This window comes from Parus major, chromosome 19, assembly GCF_001522545.3.
Source record: "Parus major isolate Abel chromosome 19, Parus_major1.1, whole genome shotgun sequence".
In the NCBI taxonomy this organism is placed as follows: domain Eukaryota; kingdom Metazoa; phylum Chordata; class Aves; order Passeriformes; family Paridae; genus Parus; species Parus major.
In genome coordinates this window covers 7,257,476-7,273,588 of record NC_031787.1, presented here as the reverse complement: position 1 = coordinate 7,273,588, position 16,113 = coordinate 7,257,476, and the positions used below count along the sequence as shown (strand labels likewise).

The 16,113-nt window shown below is 39.5% G+C and overlaps 1 protein-coding gene across 3 annotated transcripts; it reads right to left on the bottom strand.

Annotated features, from left to right (window-relative positions):
- Nucleotides 1-1,556: 1,556 nt before the first annotated feature.
- RPS6KB1 (ribosomal protein S6 kinase B1) lies at nt 1,557-15,482 on the bottom strand. 3 transcript variants are annotated; one of them, XM_015646398.3, is made up of 14 exons: nt 13,083-15,476; nt 12,368-12,488; nt 11,993-12,061; nt 11,427-11,574; nt 10,752-10,809; nt 10,319-10,419; nt 9,349-9,439; nt 9,064-9,154; nt 8,665-8,772; nt 8,306-8,368; nt 7,493-7,570; nt 6,046-6,153; nt 5,393-5,505; nt 1,557-4,902 (listed from the first exon to the last, which is right to left on the bottom strand). In XM_015646398.3, the coding sequence occupies exons 1-14, from the start codon at nt 13,112-13,114 to the stop codon at nt 4,665-4,667; spliced, it is 1,419 nt and encodes a 472-aa protein (XP_015501884.1). In that variant the 5' UTR covers nt 13,115-15,476; the 3' UTR covers nt 1,557-4,664. The 3 variants fall into 3 exon arrangements, 2 of the variants coding, with proteins under 2 accessions (XP_015501884.1, XP_033374893.1); XM_033519002.1 differs by lacking the exons at nt 1,557-4,902; nt 5,393-5,505; nt 6,046-6,153 and adding an exon at nt 6,160-6,339 and having other exon boundaries at nt 13,083-15,482; XR_004499894.1 differs by lacking the exons at nt 1,557-4,902; nt 5,393-5,505; nt 6,046-6,153 and having other exon boundaries at nt 7,499-7,570; nt 9,060-9,154; nt 13,083-15,482.
- Nucleotides 15,483-16,113: the final 631 nt, after the last annotated feature.

Sequence of the window (16,113 nt, the reverse complement as noted above, 5' to 3'; positions counted from 1 at the left end):
AACAAAACCCCTTTTACATGTTACAATTTGTTCATGATTAGTTTTTATGTTATTTCTAGCACTAACTTCTCTGTAACCTCACTTTTCTTCCCTGATTTTTTTCACTTTGCTATTCAGGTAAGACTAAAAACATCACTCAAATGATTCTGTTACAGGAAAGCTACATTTAGTTACCATGAACTTGAGCTTGTCTTGCCTGAAGACATTTAGAAAACTTGTGAATTCAGGAAAAACAATTAAATAGTGAAACAGTTGAACACCCTAAAGGTACAGCTCCAAGGGCAGAATCCAGTATTCAGAATAAAAATCTAATGAGATGGAAGATTCAAGTTAAGAAATATCATTACATGTGGCCTGTAAAGCTCACCAAGATTATTTTATGGAGCCCAACAAAGTGTTAGTGCTTTAAATCAACCCTGATCCTTTGGTCTTTGTCCACAACACTGTAGTAACAACCAGAGTAAGTGTGGAGATTGGTCAAAAACAGGGATCAGGGAACAATTTCTCCTCTTTCTTTCTGCTGGTTTTTCTATCCAAACCCAATAATTTTAAAAACATGTTTTATTAAAAAAAAAAAAAAAAAGAATGAAAAAGAGATTTTGGTCAACTGGTTTAGATTTACACTTCATAAATCAAACAAGTCATTCTCATCTTAGTTACAGACAGGGAAAAAAGTGAGTATCTGACAGCCAGGAATGGCATCCTCTCTGATCCATGGAGCTCTCCCTGCTCCAGGCCAGGGCCATTGCCCTGCTTGGCAGGGACACACAGGGTGACAAATGACAACAGCCACTTTTTAAGAGCCTAAGACCCCAGGGGAAAGTACCAGAAGGAACCTCTCTTGGGTCTTTATGTTGTGAAGGAATTCCTCCTCCATTTCCCATCAAAGCTCTCAGGAAAGACAATGATTTACATTTCCTGTTATACTTAAAACCTACCTACTTCCTAAAATACAAATAGGTCACTTGGATTAACATATGTTTTAATTTGCATTTAGTTGCTATTCACATTCACCTTATTTAGCTCTTGAGGGTATTTAGTTGCAGTAAACTGTGAGAGATGAAAACCAGGACAGGGATTACCTTTGTTTCTGCTAAGGCAGCTCAAGGGTGTTCTTACAGACAGCTACAGATGGATTTAGTCTAGAAGAGAACAACTGGAGAAGTTCATACATGGGATCTGCACATAGATGGGATCTCCAGGGAGAATATTCAAGTAATTTCCTTGTTCTTAATGACTTCTCCTTTGGATAAAGGATTTCCCTCAGCTAGGAAAATGAAACAGCAAGGAGCCTGCTGCAGAGACAGAATTTAAACAAACCAACCAAACCCCAAACATCTGCCCTAAAACCAGAGCAGCCTCCTCAATGTTTGATGCACTTGTTGATTAACACTGAGAGCAGGTTGGGAGTTAATACTGAAAAGAGAACAGACCCAAAATAAACTTGAACTGTACACTTATGAGAGGACTCAAATATGAAATGTTCTCCAGCAGTTCAGCTTTCAAACAGCACAGCAAAAAAAAAAAAAGGGATATTCAAAAGAACAATTGACTCGTTGATTTTTATCTTTTATTATGAGCTAATACCAGGATGACATTCAAATGTCAGATGGCACAATTAAGACAGTCTTGGTAGGAATTATTCCAGCATTCCCAAAATTACAATTTAGTACACGAATGGCGTCAAATGTATGCATCACTCCCACAGAGAAAAATTATGGAATTCTGAATATCTTATACCAGAATAGTTTCTGCATCAAATGGGAAAAAGAAAAACTGCTGGTAACACAGCTGACCTAGAAATCTTTTCTGATAATGACCTGCAGAACAAAATATTTCCCTATTTAATATCTAGTAAAAAAAAATATGACTTTTGTTCAAGTTTAAGATTTAATACTTTTATATGGTTAGCCACAACAGGTATTAACCTCAGTTTTACTATATTTTTGTAATGCTACAAAAATCCTATAAAATCAAATTATAGTGAATTTTTCAGTGATTATAATTAAAAAAGCGCAGCTTGTACAAAATAAAAAAAATAAGATTCTATACTCTAATGAAAAATTTAAGACATTTTTAAATGAACAAAAGAAAGCACTTGTTAAGCTCTCCAATATTCAATGCATTCTGCACTTATCTGAAATAGCCAGACAGGAGCTAGAACTCCACTCCCCTTAGTTCACAACTAGTAATTTTGACACTATTATATATATATATATAGAGGATCTATGTCTGATATTTTTACAAATAAATACAGGATAAACCATATTGCATAGTGTGTGCTTGCTGTCTGAGTCACACTCCCAAAGTTTCACAGTTATGGTAGGGAATTCAACTTACAATCTACGGGCTAAAACATTGACAGTACATGGAATTCCTTGGAAAACCAATGGGTTGGGTTTGTAATTGATCAGTGAACTCAGACAAACAACTCTTGCCATTCTTGCCAGCCATTAAACCAATTCCACTGGACAATTCTATCCAGCCAAGCAAAAAGCAACTGTTAGCTGTAACTAGGACCAAGAGAGATCTGCCTCTAAAAGGTTCTTTTTTTGGTTGTTTTTTTTTTTGTTTTGTTTTTAACCAAATTCCTTTATCCTCAGTGAATGTCAGGAAAGTCCAGGTGCTGTGTGTTTGCAGACAGGCCCAGTGCAAACACTCGTGAGCACCTGGATTTTGGTTCCACAAAATCACCCGTGGCCACGTCACCAACTGAACAATGGCAATCTTCCAGTATGTCACTGTAAGTTAACTTGATTTTCCTCCTAAACTAAAAAAAAAAATTAAATTTTTCAACAAGAGGCTTATCAGGAAGTTATAAAAAGCCTAATTTTTGCTCAGTCATAACCATTTTTTTGTGTTGGTTCTTTGTTAACATCAAGGTACCACTGAATCCTTCTGCCTTGCCAATTTTAGCAAAGAGCACTGTGATCGGATTCAATGCTTAGAGAGAGTTTTATGGCTTGGATCCTATGGCTCAAAAAGATTCAGTATCCACAGAGTAAGCAGAATCTAGAATAAAAAAATCCCTACTGTTGTGAAACACCAGAAGTAGACTTTGCACAGTTTGACTAAAAGATAATGCATCGTGTGGCAGGCAAAAAGTGACAGGACTTGTATGCAGCTGCATGATCATCTCCACACACACGCACACACCATCCACACTCTAACTCTAGGGTAAAGCTCTGCAGATATTAACCCTTTCACCAGCTATGTTCATGGAAATGCTTTCTCTTTAAGGCAGGAAGTATTTAAAGTAAGGTAAAGTTTTACCTTTATTTTATTCTTTGTACCTGTAAGTCAGTTGTACAGATCGTGACAATTTTAAAAACATAAATAGTGTCCTTAAGAACATGTTTGCTAAATTAAAGTTTTGCTAAAGTTCTGACCCACTGTGGAAGACATTCACTGAAAGGCCATTGAACACTTTACTCATACAATCAGCAAATTTATTGCCCCAGCATAGAAAAAAAATGTTGATAAATTTAAGAAATGTATAATGGCAGGAAACTACCATAAGCAAAATTTTATTATTAATAATAATAATTTTAAAAATCCTCAAATTCTTACCCACTGGTTACAAAAATATTTATTTCGTTATACTCTGAAGGATTTATCTGTGTTTCATGTGGTACTTCCAAGAGATTTCTACTGACCTTGTGTTCTGCTCACTGTTAATCTCTCTGTGGGTAAGAATCTGAGCTGCCCAGCTGTGCCCAGCTGAGGACCAGCGTGTACAAAAGTGATGTTTCCCAGTGAAATGTCTGCTGAGGACAGGCATGAAATAAGCAGGACGTGTGTGAGCCCATGGCTTCCAGTTAAGCCTAGAACATAGCAGCACTGCTGTTTGATTAGATCCATTTGTCTTTGCAGGAACAAACAGGGATTTCAGCTGGGGAAGCAGGAAAACAGTTCTCTCCCACCCCGCACTGCCAGGCTGGTCAGTGAGTGATTCATTTATTGATTGGTTGGTTCATGAGGAGGAGAATCAGAACTAGAGCCTTGAACTTTCTTCACAGCAACCAATTAAGTTTGCCTATTTCATTTTGGGATACTTTCCATAATGAGCTGAATCAAAAAATCTATTTGAAAAATATATATTTTTTTTATATATATATATATAAAAAAACTCATTATGTTTTGAATGTGAAACACCAATTAAGTTTAGCTTTCCTCTTTGATTCCACCCCATTGTAGGAAACCGCTTAACGAAGCTTGCATGCTAATTACCCCTCAGCTGCAAGCCTGCAGGCATTCCAAACTCTGCCTAGTGAAAGGGCCAACCCTCCTCGACACATTCACGACTACACCAGTGATTCTGAAGCAACATCCTGCCCCTTAATACTGTCAGTTTCGAGCTCTCAAGCTGAAAGATCCTTGATAAGGTGAGAAGATGTCACTGGAATCAGTAAGATGATGTGCCTAGAGTTCTGCAATACCATTTGCTAAAGTTTGTTTTTTTTTTTATGCACCATTGATTGACAGGAAAAAAAAAAAAATCCGTTTTTCTTTGCTTTCCAAGTCTCTCTGTGCAATGACCGATTCTTTGATACTGTCACTTTTTAAGAGTAAACCAAACAAGCCCTCAAATTTCAACTTCATGGGGGCTCATGTCCGTTCTTGGTTTTCCACCTTCCCTTCCAAGGCTTACAAAAATGGTGTTGTCATAGATTCATGCGCAAGTGCTCCGGTCGTTTGGAAATCATGGGAAAAGCCTGTTTTTTGTAGGGCCCAGAGTTTGGTTGCCGGATTGGAAGTGGTGCTGAAGCCTCTCCACAAACTGTCACATCCATTTGTTCTATTCCACTGGTCTCCATCGGGTATTCCACAGGTGTCTGGGTGTTGGATGCGCCGGCAGAAGCACCTCTTCCCCAGAATTCCCCAGGGGAAAACTTTACAGGGCTTTAAAACAAGAAATACAAAAATCAGATACGGACACATACATAGCACCAAGGTTTATCCCTTACTCTGCAGGAAACTGCACTCAAATGCCTATGGAGAAGCAATTCTAATTCTTCCTTTCACTTCCAGGAGTTTGAGAAATTTCCATGTCTGGCTTCTGCCAGTCTCTTGTAAAATTCTCTCATTTTGAGGTGATTGCAGAAGGGTTTTTCTGCACTAACATGACTCTTTAGTGCTTAGGATGTTCTGAAACAGTTTTAGCTGTATCAAAATCACCACTATGAGGCTGTGTCAGCACTGAAAAGCAACTGGTTAGAACTTCATGTGCTGCCCAACACCACAGATTTGTCTTTAATAATGTGGTTTATAAAACAGAATCACTTCTAATGGAAGGGCTTACTCAGAAGCAAGGCTGCATTTTTTATTTCTAGTGCTTCAACTACATGTCAAAAAGTGTATTCAAAACAAAAAAAAAAAGAAGATAAAGTACCTGACTGGTGTCCTAGGGCTACCTATGAATCTGCGAGGTGATCGAATTTTTGGTTCAAAAGAAAATTTCTCTTTTACGCTTTCAAGTACAGATGGAGCCACATACGTAAAACCCTGCAAAAGAGGAAAAAGGCACTGCAACTCACAGGCAAGGTCTACATTCAGGATCACTTGTGAAGTTATTAAAATCTGATTATTACAGGAAGATGATAAAGAGTCAATATTGACAGATTCACTCCTTGAAGCAAACAGTGGGACTTCAGGGAGTTGTTACACCCCAGCTGTTTCTCCTCAGATCACAGATTCCCACAGGCACACTCAATTTACTTTGCTCTATGGAGTGGCTGTTGTCTCTGCATGGCTGTGAAAGCAATGCCATGTGCAGGGCCCACAGTGCACCTCTGAATCAGAATGCTGACATTCCACAAGGGCAGCACTGTTTGTTGGCTGCTGTATAAAGAAAACGTCAGCAATAACCAAAGTATTTTCAAAGCCTTCCAACATTTCAGACCTGTCAGAGGATTTGGGTTTAGTTATGAGAGTTTGCTTCAAAGTGTTAGGAGTCAACAGAATGAATTTAGCTGAAATGTCCCCATTTCCAGTAGCAAACCTCCCTCTCCACAGTCACTCCTCACTTGTCCCTGGCTCACTCACCAGAAAGACCTGGTTGGCACTTTCACTGAGAGTTGAGTCATCTGGGCTATCAACAGGTGTCTGACGTGTAAACTTTGAATCAAACTGGCTCACATCCTCTTCAGATTGCTTTGCAAAAACAAAATGATTAAGGGTTTATATTACAGATATCAACCAAATGGCTCAGCGGTGAGCAGTGCAGCCTCTGGATGGAGTTCATTCCATGGGTTTTTGGCAGAGCTCTGCTGGAGGAAAACCCTGGAGTGGTGTCGGAATCCTGTCGCTGCCAGTGGGAGGTCACTATGGGCACTGACACTGAGAAATAAAGGCAAGGGGGAGGGGCAAAAATTATGGATCAAAAAGGAACACAAATTAAAAAGATGCCTTAAAAAAAAATTCTCAAATTACAAACAAAAACTTTTAGAAATACAATGCCAGTTTCTTGCAAGTTTAGCCCTTGTCACAACCAGTATAGAACAGTTGCAACTATTTAGTTTTTGGAGGCCTCTCCAGATAGTTTTGTCCCATTTTTGCAGATACAAAAGTGTTCATAATCTGAGGGATAGAGGACAGCTCTGGAATAAGTGATTATGAAGGATATTGTTTTATTTGCTCAAAGAACAGTAATTCCAAAATCCCTTCCTTATTCCCATGTGTCACTGGAAAGGCAGCAGGTATTCATGTGTGCAGGCTTTCATGCAACCATGGAAGCACAAGTTGAAAAACCATCTGGTTTATACAAGAAACTTCCATAAAATTGCTACTAGCAGAAAAACCCCAAATCATCTTCAGATAAGTATTTGGAAATACCAGTCTTGAATCTTTCTGAATTTCATTCCAAAAGGTGAGGGGAAAAAGGTCTGGAGTCCCCATGCTGTAGAATGCTTGGCATTAGTGATGCTTAAGCCAATTTTAAGTGAGCATTTTAGTAGCTGGGAACTGTAAGTGGCAATACCCACAGCTGATGGAGCTGATTGTACCCAGAGGGAAAACCAGACACCATCCAAATATAAGATGGGATAATAAAAACTTGTTCATCACATCACTGGTTTGAGGTAAACTCTACCTACTGCTTATAATGCAAAAGATGCATTGTAAAGATTAATAAGCAAACACAGAAAATGCTTAATTAGGTGATTTCATTTACTTTTGCTTAGCAACTCTATCTAGTTGAAACTAAGTACTGACTTACTGTAGAGGGTTTAGAAGCTGATCTCATAGTGAACTGCACTTGCAGGTCTGTTTAACCTATGGGTCAGAAGCAGGAGGAATTCAGACTGAAGCAGATCAGGTGCTAGATCAGATCTGCCAGCTTTAATTGAGATGGATCTGTCCCCTGAATTGATGTAACTCAAGTACCAGGAATCAGTGGCACTTCAGTTTGTAAAGTGAACGTTTCTAAGTTTTATTAAGAGCTTTGCTAAAGGCACACAGGGAATATATCTCTCCCAGTATTCCCAGTACATACCAATAAGGGTTTAAAAGGAGGTTCCACCTTGCGTGCCAGCAGCTCGTCCCAGTTGATGTGTCTGAAGAACGCGTGAGCCTGCAGGAGGGACAACAGCAGTCAGCACCTGCCCCCAGGGCACAAAGCCCAGAGTTTTACCATTAACATGTTCTATCCAGACCCTTTCTCTGGGGTGTTTCTTTCCAAAATCACATTTGGTTTAGTGTAGAATATTCTGCAGCACTACCTCGGAGTAGCTGGAAGAGCTGAGAATTGAGATCACACCTCCAAAGTCAGACAACACGTCCCCATTTCCTTGAAAGTGTTAGAAAAAGCCAGTTTACATGCAAAATACCTCCAGCATTTTCCAGCTTTAGAAGTTAAACCATGATAAAATACTGCATTAATGACAAATTATCAGAACTGTCAAATATGGAGGACTCTCTAATATTTGTCAATATCACCACAAAAACAAAGTCAAGCTGGAATGCCACACTTTTCCCTTCCAGGAGCTGCACTAATACAAGGTTGGCAAGTTTTTCATCAGACTGCTGAGAATAATCTCACCCTTCCAGGGCTGCACAATTAGCATTGTGCAAATACTAGAAAATATCTACTGCAAGACAGGGCTGAAGAAGAGAAATTATTTTTCAAATCTCAAAATATCAGCTAGGTAGACAGCTGCATTTGTTAAGCTTTAAAGACTTCAGGTTTTGATGAGTTGCCACATGTGGCTGCCTTTCTGCTCATTACCCTTCCAGACAGATACTGAGGTACCTTCAAAGCTGTTTTATTTTCAATGAGGTAATTTAAGAAGTCTCAAGCTCAAGTTACCTGAACTTCTCCAGCATCTCCAGGACCAGCTCCTAGACGTGAGGCAGCATTTCTTTTTAGCAGCTTGATGAGAAATAACATCCAAAAAAGCAGAATTAGTTATGCTGTTATAACCAGACTAGTTCTGCCATGAATCATCACTTCAATAAGTACCGTGCAGAATGAATATAGAACAATCAGAAAAATCTGCATTCACTTGAAAACAGTTGTATTTTCAAAGGAATTTACTTTCTGTACCACTCAGCAAAAAAGTGACTTAATCAGTAATTAACCAAGCTTGAACTGAACAGCCACAGCAGTATCATTATATTTCTATTTTCTACATACATGTGGAGTACTGACAGTCATTAAAATTCTACCTTTTTAAGCAGATCTCTGGCTTCTTGTGTGAGGTAGGGAGGCAAGTTGAGTTTACACTTGAGAATCTTGTCAATTGTTTTCTTTCTGTTCTCCCCAGTGAAAGGAGGCTGGAAAGCACCATTGAAACAGAAGGAAAAACAAGACTTGTTGAGATCTTTAATTTGTGTACACAGAACTCACTTCAGTCATTTATAAAGCAGGTAAAACTACTGCAAATAACACTGTTTGGATAAAAGCAGCTCATGTCTGTAGTCAAACTTGAGAGCTGTATCTTGGTTCTTTCTTACTTGCAGTGTGTATATATACAATACATGTATTTATACATGCAGCTGAGTTAGGGTACAGGGAAGCAGAAAAGCTACAAAGGGAAATACATGCAATTATAACTGTGCACCTACTGCTCCAGTCAGCATGTCATACATTAATGCCCCCAAACTCCACCAGTCCACAGCACGGTTATGCCCACTCCTCATCAGGATTTCAGGGGCCCTATAAGCAGAAAAATCAAAAATATGAAAGTGTTTTAATGAGCTTAATACTAACTGTGACTGCTAGTTTTCAAACAAAACCCCATTTATCAAGTGAAGTTGTCCTAAGTGACATGAACCACCAGTTAAAAAAGGCAAACCACAGCCATTACCCCCAGAGCAGAGCAATATTTTGTATTTCATCGTGCAGCTCACATGTATTCAATTGTTCCACAGAATGTGTGTGTGACTGTTCCATCGTGAATGGATTCTTTGCATAACCCGAAGTCAGTCAGTTTTACATGACCTGGAATTAAATAGATCAAATTTACAACTTGGCACAATTCTACCATTTGTAGAAGTAACACTGAGAAAAATTAGGAATTTTTAACATGGATATGTAATTACTCTGAATTACACATATGGTCTGACAAAGCAATGCAGCCATAAAATAGAACAAGGTAATCACACTTACAGAGAAAACCAAGTGCTGCCACTTGACAAACTACCAAAACTTATTCAAGTACAGACAAATGTATTTAAACATAAAGACTGTAGAGCATCATTTAGCTAAAAAAGTAGGTTACTGAATTTTACTGCTTGCTTCAAAATTCACAGAATGATCTTCAACAAACTGTAAAGTGCTCTGAATAATTCAGTACAAAGACTCAGACTAAGTAAATAAGTTGTTTAAGAAAATATGAGAATTCTGGGTGGTACAGATTGCCAGACTAATCAGTGTCACCCAGTCACTGGAACAGTGCAATCAGGAACTGAAACTGCTGTCAGTGGGAAGTGTCAGCTGCTGGCTAAGTCATTTCAGCCACAGATGATTTGGCATCCTGCCCAAACTGCCTTTCCTACCATCAATCATCTCCATCAACTAAAACATCACAGGTTCTACCTCACAATGATCCAGCAGAAGAAAAAAAATCCAGAGATGCAGAAATGGCAGATCAACCACTCAAAACATCCCTGGGTCCATGGAACTTGAGCTTGCCATGACCTATTAAACCAAGGAAGCTGTGCTTGAGGGCAGTTAGCTCTGGCAGCTCTTCACTTATCCCAAGAGTGGTAACAACCCTGCCACTGTTGTAAGGAGATTCACATAAAACTGAGGTGCTGTGACCTTTGGGAGAATTGTTTTCAAACGACTGGCAGCCTGACTCATGACTAGAGTTTCTACCTTGATGATTAAGCATGATATTTTCTGGCTTCAGATCCCGGTAGATGATTCCTTTTTGATGCAAGTGCCCCAGTGCCATTGAGATTTCTGCCAAGTAAAAGCTGGAAGGGAACAAAATCAGACATATTCAATCATGCAGAGCATCTTAAGCAAGTCTTTCACAGTTTTCAACCCCCAAACCTTGACCACAGCCCTATGGACAGAGCCTCACTGAGCAGCCAGCAGTGGACCCTCTCCTGTTTTAAGACTGGAGTTCCACCAGCACAAACTGGGGAGGACAGCACAAAACTGGTGAGTACAGCACATGGACACCCTCCCCAAACACACTGAACTGCTCTTTCACTACACTCTAAAATGAATCAGTAGTTAAATAAAGTTTAAGCTCTTAGAAAAAGACCTCAAACTATTAATTTACAAAAATAGCTTTGCTTACCAAGCTGTGTCTTCCATAAATATCCCTTCTCTCTCTAACTGCATAAATAGTTCTCCTCCTGTCATGAGAAAAAATAGACTGTACTCAGTTAAAAGTATCATTTTAAGTCAGACAGAAGTCTATTTTCTAGGAAAACTATAAGCAACAGGTATTTTTGCCTGCTGTACAACAGGCTGTTTCACAAAAAATCAACCGAGCCACTATTCTGTTACTTTCAGGATTCCAGCAACCTGAAGAAATCAGCATTTAAAAAACAAGAGCATTTCTGTCCCTCTTTTTTGTTTTTACAGCTTGAGAAATTTGCTTCTAATCTGTGTCTGTTTCCCTAACCACGAAATAAAGATAACATTTTCTTCTGTCACAAAGAACCTGCAAGGACTAAACACTCAGGTAACTCTGTAGGACTGCACAGAACACACAAAAATGACAAATCCTGTGGAAGTAAATGTCTTAAAACCCCTTCTCTTCTGTACTGTCATGAAAAACAACTTTTATGTTTCATTCCTCTTTGTTGTATGGACTTAGAAAGTTTATCCGTGTTCTTCTATGTATTTTTAATACAAACCTGTTTCAGTTTAAGACACCAAGCCATCATTAATTGGCCTTTTACTTGAACCCCAAATTCTTGATTGTGTAAGACCCCAAGAAGGAGGTAAAAGAATGTCATATACTGACCACTGAGATACTCAAGGATGAGGTAGAGTTTTCCACCAGTCTGAAAGGCATAAATTAAGTCTACAATGAAGGGATGTTTCACTTCCTCCAGTATATTCCTCTCTGCTTTTGTGTGAGCTGTATCCTTGGCATTCCTTACAATCATTGCCTGCAAAAAAGCAGAGATATGTGAGCAAAGAACATGCTAAACAAGGCAGACTTTTATACTGAGTTAAATTATGAGTTTTTAAAATTATAACACTACATATGAATTAGCAACAGCATTAAAAAATTGCATTTCACCACAATATCTACATAAGAGTTTTCTTGCAGAAGTTTAAGTCTTTATTTTATAGAATCACAGGGTAATTTAGGTTGGCACGGATCTCCTGACCTATTTAAATGAGCTGCTGAGAACAGACAGAAAAATCTGAAGTTTAATTCTAGTTTCAACTGTGTCTGAGTAAAAACTGTATACATCCTAGAACTCATTTTTATGTATATTAAACCATTAGATAATTCTGAAAGATAAATGTAGGAGTATAATTTATTTTTTTTAAGATTCAGAGTAGTGAAATTCAGTTTACCTTTTTAAGAACTTTCATGGCAAATATTTTCCCGGTGTTTGCTCCGGTTACTTTTCGTACTTGAAACACCTAAACAAGACCAACACAATGGCAATCACATATTTCAGCTGCATTAACTGCCACAAGCTAAAAATCAAAGCCATGCAAGAAAGGGAGAGGAGATGACCCATGAACTACAAGGCAAGAGGCAAGGATTGGATGCAGTTTGGGACATTCCCTGCTGCTTCCAGCGGGTGAGGCTCTGCCAGGGACCTGGGTGCCAACCCTGGCAGCTGGGATGGTTCTACCCTTTTCAGACTTTTCAGAGAGGGGGAAATCAGAGCAAAGCAGGGGGCACTGAGGGTGTGAAGGATTTGGTGCTGGAGGGTTCCTGACCTTGCCATAGCCGCCTTTGCCCAGCACACGCAGTAACTCGAAGCACTCTGGGCGGATCTTCTCGGGGCCTCTGTTCACACTGGTCTCTGAAATCTCAAATTTTTCACAATGTTCCATCCCACTGCAGAAAAGCAGAACAAGGCTGTGAGTCTACCTGAGAACTGAGCAAATGAAAGCATTGCCTGCCTGGGAAGTGTCTGTCTGACCTAACAGTCACAGCCTGGGAGGCCTGGAGAGCTCCCAGCATCAGGAATTACTGTTTCTTGTGTGCAAAACTGCAGCTTGCACTCAGAAGGCTACCTGCAGATTTTGGGGATTTATGGTATCAACATTTCCTCAAACCCCTTCAATTTAATGCACAATACATCTCTGCATTACACCAGAATTATGTTTAGAGGATGAAAACCTCAAACTGACTCCGATATTTCTTTATATCGTTATATCCATATTACAAATATTATTCAAAGGCAAGAGATTTGTTAGGAGAAACAAGGATCAAAAGACAAACAGCAGCTTTTCACCAGAATTCGTTTTATTATTTTATTTCAAGATACAATTAACAAATTTTAATGTGAGGAAAGAGTGAAACATCTAAAAAGGGCTCAAAATGGAACAGGAATGACAAAGTTTTCTATTTACCTTAACAATGTAACAAAATTGGAAGTTAAATGTGGTTGGCATGAATGATACAGAATATTTTCTAGCAGCAACTTACAGGTCATATTGGCCAACTCCTCCATGGTCCATGCTCTCACTTAATTGACCCTGGGGATGAGAAAGGTAGAAGAAAGATGAATTAGAAAAGCATTAAAAATAAATGCACTGATGTGGTTTATAACTTTTTAAGTTTGAAAAGACAAAATCTCTATATAATTAAATAGGTCAGGAAGAAAAAATTATCAGCAGAAGATCAAAAAATCTACCAAATTCTGTGCCAGATTTGCAGTACTGCCATGTGTCTCCAACAGTGACACAGGGAACCACTGTCTTACTTGGCTGCATTGTTATTCTATCACTTAAATATCAGAGGTACAATTTCACACCCCCAAGTGAACTTGAAAAATGTTAAGGTGCTGCAATTTTCTTTAAAATTCCTCTTACACAGAAATTTTCGAGTCCTACTGCAGTACTGTGCAAATAAGACCAATAATAAAGATTATGTAAACAGATGAACTGGGACTCATCTGCACTGGAAACAAACAATCTACTGAGAAAGTTTGGTTATTTTATATTGGCAAGTCAAATTCCAGTCACGGTGAAAGAATTCAACTTTACTCTGATGTTAAACACATTTTCTGACCAACAATCAGTACTGAAGTTCCTGCACTTCAGCATCAGAACCAGTCACCATTAAGGAATGTGGTTTAATTATGAAGAGATATTTCCTTCAAAGAATTTTTAACCTGATCCCTTCCCTCTAGCTGTGGCTCTACACAGCAAAAGAAGTGCAAAGGCAGCAGACAGCTGGAATGAATACAAATAGAATGTCATGGGCAAGCTTCTAGTGAGCTCCAGACTGTACTGTCACGTTCTTATTTTTAAAAATATGGACATAAAATAACAACTGTGAGTTCCTGGTGAACAGCCTGAAACCTACAGGCTGAATATAAATATACTGAGTGACCTGTGAAATTCAGAGAAGAAAAAGAAAACCCACTGAGACGTGAAAAAAGCCAGCCCAAGCCAAGGACTGCATTTTAAAATATTATCCAAGTGAAAAAAACACTAACCAAAGAAAACTCAAAACTTTCAACAGTTTCAGTGTTAAAGTTTACAGAGGCTGGTTTATTTTGGGTGATCTAAAGGGGAATTTAACTCTTGGATCCACCTACTAACACCACAGGCAATTAAGGAGTCCAAAAGATCAGGTTTGTTTCCAGCTCAGAGAGCTGCCAGCTCATGTCCTCCTGTTGACATTTACTAGAGAAATCCAGCTTATTGACATGTTTCACAATAAAAGCCACTAAAGCTGCCCTTGACCCCACTCTTAGATGCCAACAAATGAATTTTAAAAAATTCAACCCAGAGAATAAACACCCCTCAGTTCCCAGAGCAACTCCTCCTGTTACCCAATGGTTCTGGCAAAGTTAATGTGTGCTGCTCTTGTTCCTGTGAACTTTGGGTTTCATACTCAGTATTAATTTAACCAAAATTCACTTCAGATACCATTCTGGTATTTTTTCAGGGTTTCTTCTCATTTCACAACACCAAGAAAGGCAGTGGGAAGCCACCAGCCCTTCAGTCTATACATTGTTTCATTTATTACAAACACCTAAATTAAGGCTGAGGTTTTTTTTCACCATAATAATTAGTGCAAACAACCACATGGCTTTTGAGGAAACTCCTTCTAAACAAGGCTTCAGATTTTCCAGGATGGCTCTGCTTACTCAAACCCACGACTGAGCTCTCTGGGCTTCTCTTGGACTCAGTTTTTGGGAGATACCAGGGACCAATACCAGAAATCTGACAACACAGTCCTGAGAGTCCCCCTTGCTCATTCCTTGATCTCCACTGCTCTGGCTGCATCCTCTGTGCCTTGCAGGACACACAAGCTGTGGAGATAACTTCCATCCCCTTACACATTCCTGATGTTCCCCTCATTCCTTGCTCTGATATTTCCTGCTGTTGGGTTGTTTTCATCTCAAACCCATTCTCACCCTCCTTTATCTGTTTGCCAAAAGGCACCTGAGACCAACCAAGGTTGCCAACGTCCATAAAAATGTCAGTCATGGCAAGGTTTTAAAATCCACAATGGTTTAATTGTTCCCTGAGACTGAATTACAGGAACACAAGAGAACAAACTCAACTTTCTTGCCACCTAGCTCAGAACCTGTTCTTGGCAGCATTAACAGGGTGATGCAATCAGTTTTCCAAAGCCAAGTGTTTTATTGATTATTGAGGTGACAGACAGAGCTTTTCCTGCAGATTGAGAAGCTTTCAAGCCTTCAGTTGTCAAACAACGTCTTTACAGATTCCATGGAGTGTGGGGAACAGAGTATGTGCTTATCTCCTGGAGGGAAGTACCTGGAGAGAATCTACAGCAAACACAGAAGGGACTTTTCACAAGAGCATGGAGATTTAGATTAGATATTAGGGGGAAATTCTGCCCTGTGAGGCTGGTGAGGCACAGGGTGCCCAGAGAAGCTGTGGTTGCCCCCCCATCCCTGGAAGTGTCCAAGGACAGGGCTTGGAGCAACCTGTGAGAGTGGAAGGTGTCCCTGTCCATGGCCTGAGATGATCTTTAAAGTCCATTCCAACCCAATCTGTTCCACAATTCCATGATCTCAAAGACTTCAAGACTGCCATTAGTATTTAAAGAGCAGAAAATAAATGCACTGGCAGTTTAAGCAAGAGCAAACAGTTAATGTACAAAACAATATCAAAACGCAACAGAAGATCTAGAAAAACATAAACAGAGATGATGCAATAAAATCCTCCTAAAGCTTTGACAGGATCTAGATGAACATCACGAGCTGCGAACTGCCCATTATCAGGTGAGCTGCTCACGAAAGCACGAGTTGCAAACAGCCGCTGACCCGCCTAACGCAGCATTTTAAACCTCTGCTCTTCATTTTGGCGCGAGAGCAGCGACTTTACACGGCTCCAGAAAGATCGGCACTTCTGCACTGACGTTCGGACATGTGATAATAAATAAATCATAATAAAAAACCACCCCCGCTGCTGCGTTCGTGCCGGGATCCCAACGCCGAAGTTCTGCGGGGAAGAGCTGCCGGCCCGCTCCGGGC

Excerpts from the sequence above, each read along its gene's own strand:
- RPS6KB1 (XM_015646398.3), bottom strand. The coding sequence starts at position 13,114 with ATGGACCATGGAGGAGTTGGCCAATATGACCT. Across the intron at positions 10,810-11,426 it reads CATCCTTGAGTATCTCAGTG|GAGGAGAACTATTTATGCAG; the intron begins GTCAGTATATGA and ends TTCTCATGACAG. Across the intron at positions 10,420-10,751 it reads TTTATGGAAGACACAGCTTG|CTTTTACTTGGCAGAAATCT; the intron begins GTAAGCAAAGCT and ends GTTCCCTTCCAG.